The 16980-nt window shown below is 44.5% G+C and overlaps 1 protein-coding gene and 1 long non-coding RNA gene across 4 annotated transcripts in view; one reads left to right on the top strand and one right to left on the bottom strand.

Moving 5' to 3' along the window:
- TARS1 (threonyl-tRNA synthetase 1) overlaps positions 1 to 16980 on the top strand; it is a 51636-nt gene that overhangs the window by 10883 nt on the left and 23773 nt on the right. For both annotated transcript variants that reach the window (XM_075587687.1, XM_075587698.1), the window contains exons 5-14: positions 199 to 320; positions 4053 to 4170; positions 6224 to 6288; positions 6826 to 6904; positions 8082 to 8228; positions 8558 to 8656; positions 10734 to 10900; positions 11333 to 11495; positions 13929 to 14066; positions 15720 to 15797. In XM_075587687.1, coding sequence (XP_075443802.1) covers positions 199 to 320; positions 4053 to 4170; positions 6224 to 6288; positions 6826 to 6904; positions 8082 to 8228; positions 8558 to 8656; positions 10734 to 10900; positions 11333 to 11495; positions 13929 to 14066; positions 15720 to 15797 — 1176 coding nt within the window. The remainder of the gene's footprint in view (positions 1 to 198; positions 321 to 4052; positions 4171 to 6223; positions 6289 to 6825; positions 6905 to 8081; positions 8229 to 8557; positions 8657 to 10733; positions 10901 to 11332; positions 11496 to 13928; positions 14067 to 15719; positions 15798 to 16980) is intronic.
- Positions 14480 to 16980, bottom strand: part of LOC142487807 (uncharacterized) — a 34998-nt gene continuing 32497 nt past the window's right edge. For both annotated transcript variants that reach the window (XR_012799316.1, XR_012799313.1), the window contains exon 5: positions 14480 to 14745. This is a non-coding gene — a long non-coding RNA (uncharacterized LOC142487807). The remainder of the gene's footprint in view (positions 14746 to 16980) is intronic.

A 16980-nucleotide genomic window follows, 5' to 3' on the forward strand; every position in this document is an offset into this window, starting at 1 on the left:
ACTGTCACCGGCACTATAAGTGCGGCCATAGGCAGGGCAGATTAGTAGCCAAGGGGATACATGGCTACAAGTATAACTGGTTTCCCTTTTTGAACTGCTTAAATTATGCCCAGTTTTGCACTCTACTTAATCTTTGTTGGAGGAATATTCCCCTTCTCTTCCCCAATGAACTAACTTCTTTGCATAATTCCTTGTTAGGTATACTGGCACTCAAGCGCACACATTATGGGTGAAGCTATGGAGCGAGTTTATGGTGGATGCTTATGCTACGGGCCCCCGATTGAAAATGGATTTTATTACGACATGTATCTCGAGGATGGGTATGTTTCTTTGTTTACCGTTAGATACTCCATGTTGGCATCTCTTGTATATAGTCTGGGATTAACCTCCTGTTGAGTGTGTAAGATTTCCATGTCACATTCACATTTTGCCTCAGTTGTCCGTGAATCCTATACCTCTCCCATGCAACTCAAACATAGAGCAGTATATGAAGGAAAATATAATTTTTTACCGGGTCATTTGCTGAGCTGGGAAGGTGGGAGATCCATGCACTGCTGCAGTGGCCAGTGATCCACAAGAGCAGTATTCATAGATGGTATCGGTTTTGCCGGTTAAATCAGCAGTTCTGATTGAACCAGGGTTCTGTATTTATTTTAAAGAGGCATTAAAAAAAATAGACTTGAAGCAGGTCGTCTCCAGAGCTGAACTGCGTTCATTTCCGCTCCATGGACCCCTGCTTCCCGCGATACCTTCGTAGGGGATGCTTGTAGCATCCAGTCGGGGGTACAGTATCAATATGGCAGCTTTTCATTCTCCTGTGGACCAATAGGAAGCTCTGATGGCTCCCTATTGTGACACGGGTCATTTAAACTGCACAGAGATACCGGCACCCCTTCCTGAGTTGAGTATCTCAGGAAGCAGGGGGTCCCCGGAGCTGAAATTACCGCAGTTCAGCTCCGAAGACCCCCTGCTTCAAACCTATTAAGAATGTATAATGACCAGCATTATTAGTCCTATAAAACATTCTGTACTGTCTTGCTTTTCGGCTTCTATATGTCTGTGCAAACTTCTTCTTGATTTGTAAGAGCAATTGGGGCTGATTTACGTAGGAAAAAAAGGGCAGGAGAAAATAATATGTCAAGGCTCCAGATGCTGTTAAAACAGAAGGCAACTACTTTGCAGTATGAGACAAACTGGGGAGAACGCCCACAGATTAGTATGTTATATAGTGATGGGAATGTGAAGGTGCTTATGGGGCAAGAAGGCTATAACGACTGAAAATGAGAAAGAACCCCAATATATTAGTCACTTCGGTGATCTGTTGCTTTCTAGTGCCACCTTGGTTCGCCTATCTCATTGCTACTCTATATTATAGGATCACACAGATCCATCTCTATAATAGGTGGTTAAACTATCACCCACCAGCTCTTTAGAACATCATAGTCAGCGTTTACCATTGGTATACCCAGACCAGCCCTTGCATTTTGTCCTTGGTTCATGATTTCACAGCCCCCTGCTCCCCCCTATTTGTACCTTACAATTCCTTGGTAGATGGTTGTACAGTATCACACACCAAGGCGCAGTGCTTTATTACGCAACACTGTATCAAGGAATTGTTCCTCACCTGGGGTCATTACACTCCTAGTGGTTTTCCAACGCGTCATTGCATTGCTTGTTTTTAAAGCCGTTTATTTTAATAAATAAATATAAAATATATTTTTATACTCAAAATATTTTAAATTCTACATTTATCACCCAAGATTAGTGAGAGAGTGCTAATATATTGGGGTTCTTCCTCCATGTCAGCATGTTTAGGGCTTCTGTGCCTCTATCCAGGGCCAGAGTAACATGTGCTATATTGTAATGTTACTGTATGTTGGAACCACTAATTTCTGTGTCTCTTGTTGTTTATTTTACATTTAAAAAGAAGCTGTCACTTTGACGTGTTGTAATGTTGCATGAAAGAAGGAACTCTGACCCCCTAAACATGACATGTTTCACCAACTGCTCAGATCCCTCTGACACCCTCTTTTCATGTATGTTTGGTATCAATGATGTTGGCGAGCCCAATTTGCTTTAGGAAGACGTTGCTCTCTTGAGCACTGAAGGTCACAGATACGGAGATAATCTATAAAACAAATACATGCTTACACTGGGTAATGTTAGCACACAGTCCTGTGAAAACCACTGAACAGTAAACCTATCCTGTGCAAGTGAGAGAAAAAATAATCTATGCAATGTCTGGCCTTTAGAAAAGAAGCTAATTAACTAGCTGGTGTCGTTCTATTATTTTTAATACAATTGGCACACATGGCATTTGCACAACATTTTACTTGATTCAATTATTACTTTTATTAATGTTATTCAGCTCTGCACGTGTTTTATTTGACAACAGTATGAGATTGTCCGGGATCTAATTGTGTTTCTGCCTCAAGGGAGCAGTAGAAACCTGTTCTGCGCCAGTGTCTGCGTTTTGTGGGCATTGGAAACCTGTTCTGCGCCACTGTCTGCGTTATGTGAGCATTGGAACCCTGTTCTGCGCCACTGTCTGCGTTCTGTGGGCATTGGAAACCTGTTCTGTCCCAGTGTCTGCGTTCTGTGGGCATTGGAACCCTGTTCTGCGCCACTGTCTGGGTTCTGAGAGCATTGGAAACCTGTTCTGTCCCAGTGTCTGGGTTCTGAGAGCATTGGAACCCTGTTCTGTCCCAGTGTCTGTGTTCTGTGGGCATTGGAAACCTGTTCTGTCCCAGTGTCTGTGTTCTGTGGGCATTGGAAACCTGTTCTGTCCCAGTGTCTGTGTTCTGTGGGCATTGGAAACCTGTTCTGTCCCAGTGTCTGCGTTCTGTGAGGCTTGTAAAGCGATACCTGTCAGAGGTTTAAAAAATTTTTTTTTGTATCTACTTATTTCCCGTGTGTGAGCCCTCGTCCTTGACCCCCTTGGTAGTGCATGAAATCGACCCCTACAGCAATCTCCTGCTGCTGGAAAGGCCAGCTATGGCTGACCGTGTAAGGGTTAAACGAGTGCCACGGGCAAGTAGAGGTGAAATTAAGACTATATCCCCCAGATGTCAGAACTCAGGGGTCATTTTTTTTTAATTAATTGCATCATTTGTGTGTTTAAAAAAAAGAGACAATTGGGCTTGTGAGACTTTATTAACACTGGGGGAGCAGTGCACTGCGGATACCTCCAGTGCTGCACATTAACTTCTTGGCTGATTGATGGAGCCTGCAGAACAGTTGAGACCATTAACAATAGAAGTATAACTGCAGCAGGAGTGCCTCACCCAGGCATAAGCTAGCAAGGCTTAAACTTGATGGGCAATGTATTTTCAGCCCTAAGTTACCGTGTTAATTAAGACACACACGGGTTTATTCATTTGTTTTTCGCTTGCTGGGGAAGAGGCAGAAGCTGTGGGTCCCATATCTTAGGTGATTCCTTAAAGTGGCAAACCCTGCAAGGCCATGGATAACAAGTGACATTGGCATTATTTAATAGGTTCCACGAAGGTGATTTAACACTTGAAAAAAAGGAGTTAAAAATAAGATGTGTATATATATATATATTTGTAAGTGTTTTCATGGTTTCAAAATGCTTTGGCAGAGTTTTACAATCTTTATCTCATCTGTGTGATGCCAAGACAGAGTCTTGGAGATAATGAGAGAATGTAAAACTTGCCTGTAGATTCTTTCTTGGTAAAGTCATTTCTCCGACCTTTTCTGTAGCTTGCATTACAATCATGGAAGACCTGCTAGAAACAAAAGCATATTTTCTAAGGAATCGAATGAGTAAACCTCGTACTTACTGAGGACGATCATATTTCTCTAAGGAAGCCGATTACACTGCTAAGCTGTACAAAACTTCAGCACACCTCAGCCTCAAATCATATGAACGGGAGTACACGGGTGCTAAAGCTTGGCACACTTTTGGGCATCTGGGCCTATGTGGGATTGCACCTTTCAGTCCATAGAAAAATAATTCTAGTTCGTACATTCCTATTAAAAAAAATGTCATGATGCTTGGTCACACCCTAATCATAATGTTTCCATCTCAGGGGTGTATCCAGCAATGACTTCAGCACCTTGGAAAACCTGTGCAAGAAGATTATGAAAGAGAAACAGCAGTTTGAGAGACTGGAAGTCACAAAAGAAACCCTGCTTGAGATGTTTAAGGTAAATTACACTTCCCACTAACGTCAAACCTCCGTAATAATTGAAACAGATGGAATTGTTTTCCAACTTTTTTCTTGCATTTGTACGACCCTCGTCCTTACTCCCAGTAGTAGTGTAGATGCATAGTTTTTTTTATTTATTAATTTTTTTTTTTTTGTGGTGGTACTGTGTCCGCCGGAGGGGGAAAGCTGAGAACGTTCCCAGACCCGGTGGGGCAGCGGCAACAGCACACAGCACTTACCCGGCATCTGGCAGCTCTTCTCCCTGTCTATTCTTTCTGCTTCTGTCTTGCGAGAGCAAGCTCCCTTAAAGAGACTGTGTGTGTGTCAGTGTCAGTGTCAGTGTGCTGTGTGTATGCAGTGTGCTGTGAGTGTGCAGTGTGCTATGAGTGTATGTGCTGTGCGCTGTGTGTGCAGTGTGCTGTGAGTGTGTGCAATGTGTGTGCAGTGTGTGTGCAAAAAAAACAAACTTTTTTTAAAATTCGGGGTCCACGCTCAAACCGTGTTATAAGCGGATCGCGCTATAACGGGGTTGAGCTGTACTAACAATGTCATGGTAGAGATTTGTGTTAAATGAAGGGTGCACCCCTCTCCGACTTCAGATTGCCAGAGGTGAGGAAATGGATCAAGCAATTTAGGTTTATTTAAATTGGGTGTGGACGCACCAAGTAAGGCCGCGTCGATGGATAGTGCTTGCGGGCTGATGCGCGCTTACGCTCGGCACTGAGCCCCTATAGCCGCAATGAGAGCGGCTTGAGTAGAGGCTCGTCTACGCTTCCGGAAGCGTAGGTCTTAGGAAAATTTTAAATTTTCACGCATGCCGGCGCGCAGGGCCGGTCACGTGAGCGGTTCGCCCAATGAGGTCGAACCAGCTCCGTGACGTCACTGGCCCGCCTGACGACACCCCCCCGACACGCCCCCGGACGGCGCGCTGTCTAAGGCCAGGGAAAGCACCCGCTTTCCCTCAGCCTCAGCGCGCCTCCGCCCGCACGCAGTATCCATGGACGCAGCCTAAAAAAACCTAAGCATTGTGTATTTACTCCTGCAAAGCTGCAGTCTTGATAGTCGGCAAAAAGCCGCCCAGCAGCGCTGTTCTTCGTATAACTCCCCATTGCCGGAGGGGCCAACACATCCACCTTTAATCTATGTGAACAAAGAGTAATCGTGGCACAATAACCTAGACCAGGGGTGGCCAACTCCAGTGATCAAAGGCCACCAACAGGACAGGTTTTGAGGATATCCCTGCTTCAGCAACGACTGAGCCACCGGTGCTGAAACAGGGATATCCTTCAAACGTAACCTGTTGGTGGCACTTGAGGACGAGTTGGCCAGTTGTTTGGCCTAGACCAACGTCGCTTCCCTTGTGACGTGCTTGTGTTTCCCAAATACAGAGACCCTAAATAATGTATTATTTCTATTCAAATATCTCATTTTGAATTTGAACAATTTGTTATTGCACCACAATTGCCCTGTAATATTATTTAATACATGTTTAATGCATTAATGCTGCACACACGTTTTCTGCTGCACTGCTTCTGTTTTTACGATGAGCCTGAAGTTCCAAATTGCCGTTTTCAGACAATAGAAGCGGTGTCATTCCATTTAAATGTCTTCTCGGTCAATTATGTTTGGTTTTCGGGGGGAAATTCCATCTAAGCATTGATTTTAAAAGATGAGGACAGCAAATAAAATGTTTACATTTTAAGCCTTGTGCTGTAGGAATGTGGAATGCAATATGTCTTATGTATTTTTCTATTAAAGGCCTAAGATATGAATGATTTGTGCTGGATAACTGCTACAATATATACAAGCTATAATGTTTGGGAGTAATGCTGTCAGAGAGATGGGTTTTATTTTTGGCGATTATCATTATTTTGCCAGAATGTGCCTGTTCTTATCCCATTCATTTTACACCAAATGTATTCAAACTACAAATTCAACATACTTTTTAAAAATGTACTGTATTGTTCTGTTCTTGTTTTGCTAACCACCTGTTTTTATCACTTACCCACTGTTTCTTGTAAGTAATATTTCTTTCTGTATTCTTTAATTAGTACAACAAGTTCAAGTGTCGAATCTTAAATGAAAAGGTGAACACTCCAACTACTACTGTTTACAGGTAAAACATGTTTTTATATATATTAGTAGTATACCGGTTTAGCCCATATAAGAACTATGATTCCTATTTTTCTATTGAACTACTATATATTGTAATATATAACCCATAGAATTAATACTTGTGCTCAAAATATATATATTTTTATATATATATATATATATATATTATACAGTATAGCCTTGGGCTCAAGTAGATAAGGGGATTTACCTAAGGTTGCAAGAACCTGATGTCGTGACTGTACAGGTAGTCCTCGATTATCCAACGGAATCCATTCTGGAAGTAGCGTTGGATAGTGAAACCGTTGTAAAGTGAGTCCCATGTTAATCAGTGGTGGTGAGTGTTGGATAATGCATTCCGGCGTCAAAAAACGGCCCTTAGGGTTGCATTGTAAAGCGTTGGATATGCCATTTGTTGTAAAGTGAAACATTGGATAACGAGGACTACCTGTAGTCTTTTGCGGTACTGTCCGTCCAGTGGTTAAATGACATTTAAGGATGCTCCTTCTATAAGGGTGTAACTTTTGTCATTTTCCTTTAGATGTGGCCCCTTGATTGACCTGTGCAGGGGACCTCATGTCAGACATACTGGCAAAATTAAGACTTTGAAGATTCATAAGGTATGGTACTTTTTTTTTAAAAAAAAATTTATTTGTTGAATCCATCCAATGTAAATGAATGCTGTAATTAATTTAAAAGAAACACTTTCATCCCTGTATTGTGTGTGTGTGTATGTGTGTGCCTGAGTGCCTGCCTCTGTCTGTGTGTGTGTGTGTGTGAGTGCGTGAGTGCCTGCATGTGTGTGCGCGCGTGTGTGTGTATGAGTGCGTGAGTGCCTGCCTGCCTGTGTGTGTGTGTGTATGTATGAGTGCTCCAGCCCGAGTCCGTGGAGGGAGGGGGGGGGGAGAGTAGCGGGTCCCTCCTGCAGCCCGTGGAGGGAGGGGGGGGAGAGTAGCAGCTCCCTCCTGCAGTCCGTGGAGGGAGGGGGGGGGAGAGTAGCAGCTCCCTCCTGCAGTCCGTGGAGGGAGGGGGGGGAGAGTAGCGGGTCCCTCCTGCAGCCAGTGGAGGGAGTGGGGGGAGAGTAGCAGCTCCCTCCTGCAGTCCGGGGAGGGGGGGGGGAGAGTAGCGGGTCCCTCCTGCAGCCCGTGGAGGGAGTGGGGGGAGAGTAGCAGCTCCCTCCTGCAGTCTGTGGAGGGAGGGGGGGGAGAGTAGCGGGTCCCTCCGCTCAAGCCACGCCCCCCCTCCCTGTCAAACCTCCCACCTCCCGCTCCCGCTCCCTACAGACCGCATATCGCGGTCTGTGTATCTCAGCGCACCGCCTGTCTGCAGTGCGGGTGCGCTGACTCTGGGAGCGGGGCCTTAGCCTAACGGTGGTGTTTTAAATTCTATCAGTGAAGTATTATAAATTATAATGTCTCTTGTTTCCCCCCCTTCCCCTCCCCCATTTATTATTTATTTAATAGAAATATTGAACACCACGGATGTTTCAGTAAATGGACAAATACAAAAATATTCCACATGTTTGGCAGTAATGGGATGAAACACTATTTTAAATTGTTTTGCTTTGTAGTTATTTCTTTTGCGTTTGAGGTTCTTACAACATATCTATTTTTCGTGTTTCATATATATTTTTAAACGCGCACTGTCCATAAGTATATGTAGGTTATCGTTGCGCACATTTTTGAAATAATATCAATTTGACTGCTGACTCGAGCCCAAAAACCACACTGTGTGCTGTGATACATCAGTCTGCTCATTGGGATGTCCCCATGGTCATTATCCTTGTTTCTTTTGCAGAATTCCTCCACTTATTGGGAAGGTAAATCTGATATGGAGACCCTGCAGAGGGTGTACGGCATTTCCTTCCCTGATCCAAAAATGCTGAAAGAATGGGAGAAATTCCAAGAGGAGGCCAAAAACAGAGACCACCGGAAAATCGGAAAAGTAAGCTCAATCAGTGCCACATTTATATACTTTTATTGACTAGCGAATGGGTAAAGCAGCATTTCACTCAAAATAACACTGGCTGTCATTTGTAAGCTGTCTCAGTAATATTTCATATTGGTGTTTTTCCAAAATAATAAAAAATGTTGGGAAAAAAATTAAACTGCAGCAGAGTTGCACAGCAAAGTACCAAACTATTACACAAAGTAAAGATGATTTGTACAGATGAGGCAGACCTAGCGCGATACTTCCAGTAACTCCTTTTATTTTCAACATAATTGCGGAGCTCGGCGTGACTGAATACTGATGCGTTTGTATCTTTGACACAGGAGCAGGAGCTGTATTTCTTTCATGAGCTGAGTCCTGGGAGTTGTTTTTTCCTACCCAAGGGAGCCTACATTTATAACCAGCTGATTGACTTCATCAGAGTAAGTAGCTTTTAAGTAGCGTCCATTCTTCACCTCTCGGCTGATTTTACAGATCCTCCAAGGACATTGTGGTAGCGGAGGTGATGAAGCAGCAATGCCCCGCAACATTAATTTGTCCTTAATCACTAACTGGAGTGGTGGGGCCTCCCTAGTGCAGGACATGCTTAATTTTTGGGGTTTGGAACTGGAAAAGTCCTAACTCAATGTTGCGGGACCTGGCTGCCAATCGGTGAGTATTGTATTGTATGTCTTTATTTATATAGCGCCATTAATGTACATAGCGCTTCACAGTAGTAATACATGTGGTAATCAAATAAATAACAGATAATATAAATAACAGATCATGGGAATAAGTGCTTTAGACATAAGTAACATTTCGGAAGAGGAGTTCCTGCCCCGAGGAGCTTACAGTCTAATTGGTAGGTAGGGAGAACGTACAGAGACAGTAGGAGGGAGTTCTGGTAAGTGCGTCTGCAGGGGGCCAAGCTTTATGTATCGTGAGTGTAACACTGCGCATCATAGCGACATTCCCCTTATTCACAGCATGGATGATTGAGCGGGCACAGGGGAGCCAGGGACTTCTACAGGGGGGGAAGAGGGGGAAGAAGGGCCATGTCAGCGGAGAAATTAAGATAAGACAACGGGCGGCGGAAGCAGACCTTCAGACCCAGCGTGCGGAGCAGGAGCAGAGCGGCATAGGAGAACGGCCGGGGAGGACCGCGCTGTAACACCGGAAGTCAGACACCGGTCAACTTCCGGTGTTACAGCGTGCTCCTCCTCGGCCGTTCTCCTATGCCGCTCTGCTCCTGTTGCGGACACAGGGTCTGATGGTCTTCTCCTGCCTGCTTCCGCCGTCCGCTGTCTTAACTCCATTCCTCCGCTGACATTGTCGTCTTCTTCGGCCGCCAGCGGTCTTTCTCCGGTGCTGCTCCTGTGGTTTTCAGTCCTCCTCTTCTGCCACTGGTAAGCGAGATGGGAGGGAGGGGGCGTGGTGACAGATAAAACAGAGTGTCGGTTAACAAAAGTCAGATAACTGAGACATTATTGTACTCACAGGTAGTGTTGGGACCTGCATACCGGTCTTGCCGTGATGTGGCTGCCGGCTTATAATGCTTTGGCCAAATAGTTTAACTAAATTACACTTTTACTTATGAGAAAACAGTCAAGTATTTAATTATGTATTTTTTGTCATTGGATGTAGCACTGGGAATTGTTGTCTTTTTGTTGTATACATTTGGTCACACCCTGTAGCACTCCTTTTGACACAAATCTATATGATCTAGTGTGGTGGGTGCTGGGGTTAGCGTTTTGCAGGGATGGTGTGTGCAGATTGTATCTCCCTGCTCCGCAGCTCTGCTATACACCAGTTCTGCTGCAGAGATGATAAGCAGGGAGTAAGTATCTGCGCAGCAAAATGAAACAGCTGAGCCGGATGAGGGGAGAAAGTTGGGGCAGTCCCGCTCAAATCGGGACCCTTCTGAAGTATGCTGCCGCCCTCCTGGCATTGCCATCCTAGGTAATTGCCTATGCATAGGGCCAGCCCGCAGGCTGTTCTTTCTCTTCTACTCAATATGGTAGTGATAGGGTAATGCAGGGGTGCGCAAACTCTTTTTGCTGCGCCCCCTCTGCCTGTGCTGGTCCGGTGGTGCGCCCCCCTCCCCCCTTCTTTACCTTGCGCGTCATCAAATGACGCCACGTAACCCGCGGCGTCATTTGACGTCACGTTACTGTGGCAACCGTGACGTCACATGACCCCCGCATCGTAAGTTGCCATGGTCACACGTCCCAAAGTCGGCCGAATATCGCTAAGTAGAGGTTGCAGAGGCCTAAAGTGGTCCCCCAGCATTTAATTTAAATGCATTGGGAGAGAGCGCGGGACCTCTGCAACCGCCTGCTCCCCAGTTTGCGCACAGCTGGGGTAATGCATAGTTACCGATGCAATTAGAAGATACCGCATCATTAACAGTTAACAAAGCAGTAACTCGCATTCAAGTGACGCACTGCGTGTTATCCCTCATTTCTCCTTATTCAATTGAGGCCTTTTGTCTGTTATGACTTTTATCTGTTTGCTTTTTAGACAGAGTACAGGAAGCGGGGTTTCCAAGAGGTGGTCACTCCAAATATCTACAACAGCAAATTGTGGCAGACGTCCGGCCACTGGCAGCATTACAGTGACAACATGTTCTCCTTCGAGGTCGAGAAGGAAATCTTTGCTCTCAAGCCGATGAACTGCCCAGGACATTGGTATGAAAGACTTCTGATACCAAACTACTTTCTTCTCGAGTTTAACGGTGCAGCCTTAAGAAGGAACATTTTGTAACAGTAAAGTGAAGCACTCGGCTGTGCCTTTTCTATATCATTGCTAATACAGTATTTCCTCCCTGGTTTAAGATATGAATAATAGCCCTTTTCTATGTTCCAGTGACAGTTCTAGAATGCGCTGTGGTGAGGATATTTATTGGCTCAGCACAGCCGCATATAATACAGAGCTGAAAGCAAAGCATTAATTAGAATCTCACACTGGTTTTATTATCCTCCTTTTTTATTTTTAATAAAGCCGTCACCTTCAAAGGTAGTGCTGGATGCTTGTAAATATGTTGAATGAGTTTATTGGAGATGATACGTTTAGTTTTAGGGTCATGGGCTCTGCAGTTCTTACTCATTTCTTTGCTGCAGTCTGATGTTTGACAATCGCCCGCGCTCCTGGCGGGAGCTGCCTCTGCGCATGGCTGATTTTGGAGTTCTTCACCGTAATGAGCTTTCAGGAGCCCTCACAGGACTAACCCGCGTAAGAAGATTCCAGCAGGATGATGCTCATATCTTCTGTGCCATGGAACAGGTATGCCCAGGCTAGCTCACCACTGTGCCATGGAACAGGTATGCCCAGGCTAGCTCATCACTGTGCCATGGAACAGCTATGCCCAGGCTAGCTCACCACTGTGCCATGGAACAGGTATGCCCAGGCTAGCTCACCACTGTGCCATGGAACAGGTATGCCCAGGCTAGCTCATCACTGTGCCATGGAACAGCTATGCCCAGGCTAGCTCACCACTGTGCCATGGAACAGGTATGGCCAGGCTAGCTCACCACTGTGCCATGGAACAGGTATGCCCAGGCTAGCTCACCACTGTGCCATGGAACAGGTATGCCCAGGCTAGCTCACCGCTGTGCCATGGAACAGGTATGCACAGGCTAGATCTCCACTGTGCCATGGAACAGGTATGCCCAGGCTAGCTCACCACTGTGCCATGGAACAGGTATGTCCAGGCTAGAACACCACTGTGCCATGGAATAGGTATGCCCAGGCTAGAACACCACTGTGCCATGGAACAGGTATGCCCAGGCTAGCTCACCACTGTGCCATGGAACAGGTATGCCCAGGCTAGCTCACCACTGTGCCATGGAACAGGTATGCCCAGGCTAGCTCACCACTGTGCCATGGAACAGGTATGCCCAGGCTAGCTCACCGCTGTGCCATGGAACAGGTATGCACAGGCTAGATCTCCACTGTGCCATGGAACAGGTATGCCCAGGCTAGCTCACCACTGTGCCATGGAACAGGTATGTCCAGGCTAGAACACCACTGTGCCATGGAATAGGTATGCCCAGGCTAGAACACCACGGTGCCATGGAACAGGTATGCCCAGGCTAGCTCACCACTGTGCCATGGAACAGGTATGCCCAGGCTAGAACACCACTGTGCCATGGAACAGGTATGCCCAGGCTAGCTCACCACTGTGCCATGGAACAGGTATGCCCAGGCTAGCTCACCACTGTGCCATGGAACAGGTATGCCCAGGCTAGCTCACCACTGTGCCATGGAACAGGTATGCCCAGGCTAGAACACCACTGTGCCATGGAACAGGTATGCCCAGGCTAGCTCACCACTGTGCCATGGAACAGGTATGCCCAGGCTAGCTCACCACTGTGCCATGGAACAGGTATGCCCAGGCTAGCTCACCACTGTACCATGGAACAGGTATGCCCAGGCTAGAACACCACTGTGCCATGGAAGAGATATGCACAGGCTAGCTCACCACTGTACCATGGAACAGGTATGCCCAGGCTAGCTCAACACTGTGCCATGGAACAGGTATGCCCAGGCTAGCTCACCACTGTGCCATGGGACAGGTATGCCCAGGCTAGCTCAACACTGTGCCATGGGACAGGTATGCCCAGGCTAGCTCACCACTGTGCCATGGAACAGGTATGCCCAGGCTAGCTCACCACTGTGCCATGGAACAGGTATGCCCAGGCTAGCACACCATACACAACCTAAGGCAGCAGTCCATCTGTGCTGCTATTTTGGAGTTGCAATAAAGCAACCATTGAACACTTTTGCTACAATTTTTTTGTATAGGTTTTTGCATCACTCAAATATGTTTCAAAATGTGTACGTTAGAATGCAGCACCAATTGTACATGTAAGTAAGATGTTATTTAAATAAATGAAAATAATAAAAAAATATTGAAGAAAAAAAAATGCAGCACCCATTCTAGCATTACATTGTGTAGACGGGAGAGAGGGAGAGATTTTTTTAACATCCACATTTCTGAAAAATAGGAAGCTACAGGAATGCAGAATGTTATCAGGATGGAAAAGCAAAAAAATAAAGGCAATAGGGTTTGTTCAGTAAGGTGCGATGGTGCCAATCGGGCACTACCACATGCACACTCCCATTGGCTTGATGGGGAGTTTCTGCAATATTTCCCAATTGGCACTCTTGCTCTTTAATGAACCCCCCCCCCCCCCCCCAAATGTATCTCAAAAAATGGAACAGCTCAAGGCGACTTCTGCTTTAACATTGCCTGTAGTCCTTGACCTGGAACAAATGATTGATTGTCTCTGAAAGGAGACCTCATTACTGTACTTGTTCCCAATGCCCAGTAGCCGACACCAAATAATTGAGCAACCCATATGTTTCTGACGGGCTGTCGGAGGACGGCTACAGCACACAAAACCCACACGCGCATTTACTTCTCTCTATGAAAGAGATGTGAAGTAGTTCAATCCCCTTGTACATGCTTTCATCAGAGGTCACTGTGAAGGTCTGTGTTGGGTTGCTGCACAATCATAAAATCACTTCAAAATTACAACTTCGAGTAGCCTGCTAAATATGTTTTTAAAAAAAACTGGCTGACGGGCAAATGATGATGAAATAAAATGTGGAGCAGTTTTAAGCTGCAATTACTTAACCGGATATAAGGGGGGGGGGGGAACAAGCGTTTATAAATCAGAGGTTTGATAAATCTGTTTCCTTTAATAACTGCAGATTGAAGAGGAGATCAAGAGCTGCCTGGATTTCTTGCGCACTGTATATAACGTCTTTGGGTTTTCCTTCAAATTAAACCTCTCCACGCGCCCTGAAAAGTTCCTTGGGGACATTGAAGTGTGGAATGAAGCAGAGAAGGTAAGAAGGTGGAAGCTGAACCCTGAAGTTTATGGGTCCGAAATCCAAATTGCACAGCATGTAGCACTGTCTTTTAAATATTATATGGCGACTTATGACTGTTCTAAATCAGTCATAAACGTCTTGCTAACAATACAATATAGATAACAATAATAAACAATATAGAGCGCAAACTTCACACACAAACATGAATAAAAGACTTAGTGCAGCCTAAAAACCGGTCACTAGTACCGTGTGATCATAGATAAACACATATTAAGGCGCAAATAAGAGTAATTCTTGCTGTGCCCAATTAGTGAACTGAAGCGCTCACAGCTGGTATGTTGCAGTCAGTTGACCCAATTCAGTGTAGAGGATGCTATCTGCAAGCTGAAGACCTACTCGAAGTGAAACAATGAGAAGAACATGGCATAATACAATTTTTAATATGCAGTTACAGGAAAGGGATAAGTAGGGAATGCACGCACATTTTCCAAGTCTGTTTAGCGCAATAAGTGTGTTACGGGCACACTAGTGCCTCTGGAATACACCAAAAACCGCCGCAGATCTGCCTCCAATGTCTCGCTCCACTTCTCGTGTCGGCGATGGCCTTGCCGGTGTGGGAACTTCCACGTCTGCGCGCGCATCACAGTACGGTGTCCTAGTGGAATCAGGATGGCTGGCTGGTCTGTACGGTGTCCTACGAGTGGCAAAAAAAACCAGTGTAAACTTATTGCTAGCAGAGGGAACCACAACGCCCACATTGCATGCTCCTCTGACAGACTTTTTATCTTTTTTTTAAATACCTTCTGTCTCTTGCATTAATAATTATATTTAAAATGTGATTTGGTTCATTGTAAAATAAACATTCCATTTATAAATACAGAAACGCTGCATTCCTCCCAAACTGGCTTGCAATTTATTAGTGAACCTCTACATTTGTATTCTAAGTCTTATAACAATGGAGTTATTTAGTTGCATCTTTTTGATTAAACAAAATGATATACGCCTGCTAACCCCGTCAAGGTAGAGTTAATTTATTGAAATCAGTGTTCCTGATGCATTTTGTTTATAGGGGTGGGTATGAGCTCACCTAATTCGGTTTTGTTTATTACATGTACAAATGATGGTGATCATTCATCGGGGCACGTGCATTAAGTCCTGTGACGGGTTTTTGCCCCCACATGCCATTCGCTCGCATTCAAGTCTACGGGATGTTCACACCGGAATGGGTACGATAACCCGTCCAAGCACTTCATGCATGCACCCCCATCAACCCCGACACCGGATTATTTAAAGAACTCGGTAACAGACGTGGAGATGAAAACCTGCTACAAGCAAACTACAAGCGCTTGGTTAAAGCATAATGACAATTGCATGTTTTTTTTTTTTTTGGTTTATCGACTGAAAAAAATAAATAAAAGCGAAGTAGAGCATTTGGTTTGAATATTTTTGAGGGTCCACAAAATATTTTTGTTTACGTACCCTGAAACACAGGGGGGGGGGGGTGTGTGTAACTGAAAATATATGCTCCAATGTGCTTGTTTGACAAATGTACCTGAAATCTGATGTGTAACTTTGAATAAACATTTCCATTAGTAGTTTAAAAAAAATAGATGGTCATTAGTAATTTGCATCATGCTTACAGCATCATTAATCTAATGTTTTCTTCAGCAACTTGAAAACAGTTTGAAGGAGTTTGGAGAGAAGTGGGAACTAAATCCTGGTGATGGAGCCTTCTATGGACCAAAGGTTAGTTTAAATTTTTTTTTAAATAGTGGTTAAAAATGCATTTTGGCTTTATTTTTGTTAAATAAATCATGACACGGTGTAATATGTCATGTGTTGTTGTTCATCTGAGGTTGTATTTACCTAGTTTTAAGACCTGCTAAGGAACAGATGATTGTTATTATGTTCTGATATGTAAAACCATAGAATTCATAGAGGGTGTACTTTCTTTTTCACACCACTGTATATATATAGATTGGAGATGTATTTATTATATATATATCTTTAATTAGGACATACATACCGGTCACTCTCCCTCTGCACCCCACTGCCATTAAAATCCCATCCCCCAGTGTTTCCTGTGTGAGTGAGGGCCACTCAGTCTATCACAGAGGGATGCGCAGACATCCTTAGAGTTTTATATCAAAGGTGGCATGATTCAGTTCCTTCGCAATCCAGAAGGTGTCAGTCTATGTCTGTAAAATGGGCTGTGTATCATCAGCTACTAAATCAAGGTAATGTGTCTTTATTTTTCACAGAAAAAACTACATAGAAAAAAAATATATATAGATATTGTTTGGTCTCAAAAAACTAATTGTGCTTTTATTGTTTAAGTGAAATTCTGAGGACCCCCCAACCCTCTCTAATAGCGCATCTGAGATCATATGTATTGTAAATTCTTCTGTACAGTATTTTGATACAATTTTGAAATGACCAGAGAATTGCTGGGAACCCTTTAGGGATGCTCGGGCAAACCTAAGGGTTCCTAGGAACCCTGGTTGAAAAACAGTGACTTAAAACAGCTGAAAATGACATAATCCTTTTTGGGGTTTTTTTTCAGAACAAACGTTCTCTGAAAGATCTGTTACAAGACATAGAATTTTTGCCTGGAGAAACTGTCCTGTTGTTTAGACATTTATTTTACGCTTGTCAATCTTTTGTTGGTTTCCACATTATTTGTAGATGAATTTGGAAACGTACAGTAGGCAGTTGAGTTTATGTATTGTTGTTTAACGGTGGTGTTACAGATAGCAATAGTGGGCTGCTTGATTACTGTACTGTCTCCCAGTTTCTGCACGAAGCAGTGTTAAGGACCATAGCATAGTCGGTGTCAGCTCCTGCAAGTGTATCGCCACAAATAGCAGTGTGACACGGGTTTTGTGATTGAGAAGGATGAATGTTCACGTTCTGGTTGCAGCACTGCTGT

This window comes from Ascaphus truei, chromosome 1 (assembly GCF_040206685.1).
Source record: "Ascaphus truei isolate aAscTru1 chromosome 1, aAscTru1.hap1, whole genome shotgun sequence".
NCBI lineage: Eukaryota > Metazoa > Chordata > Amphibia > Anura > Ascaphidae > Ascaphus > Ascaphus truei.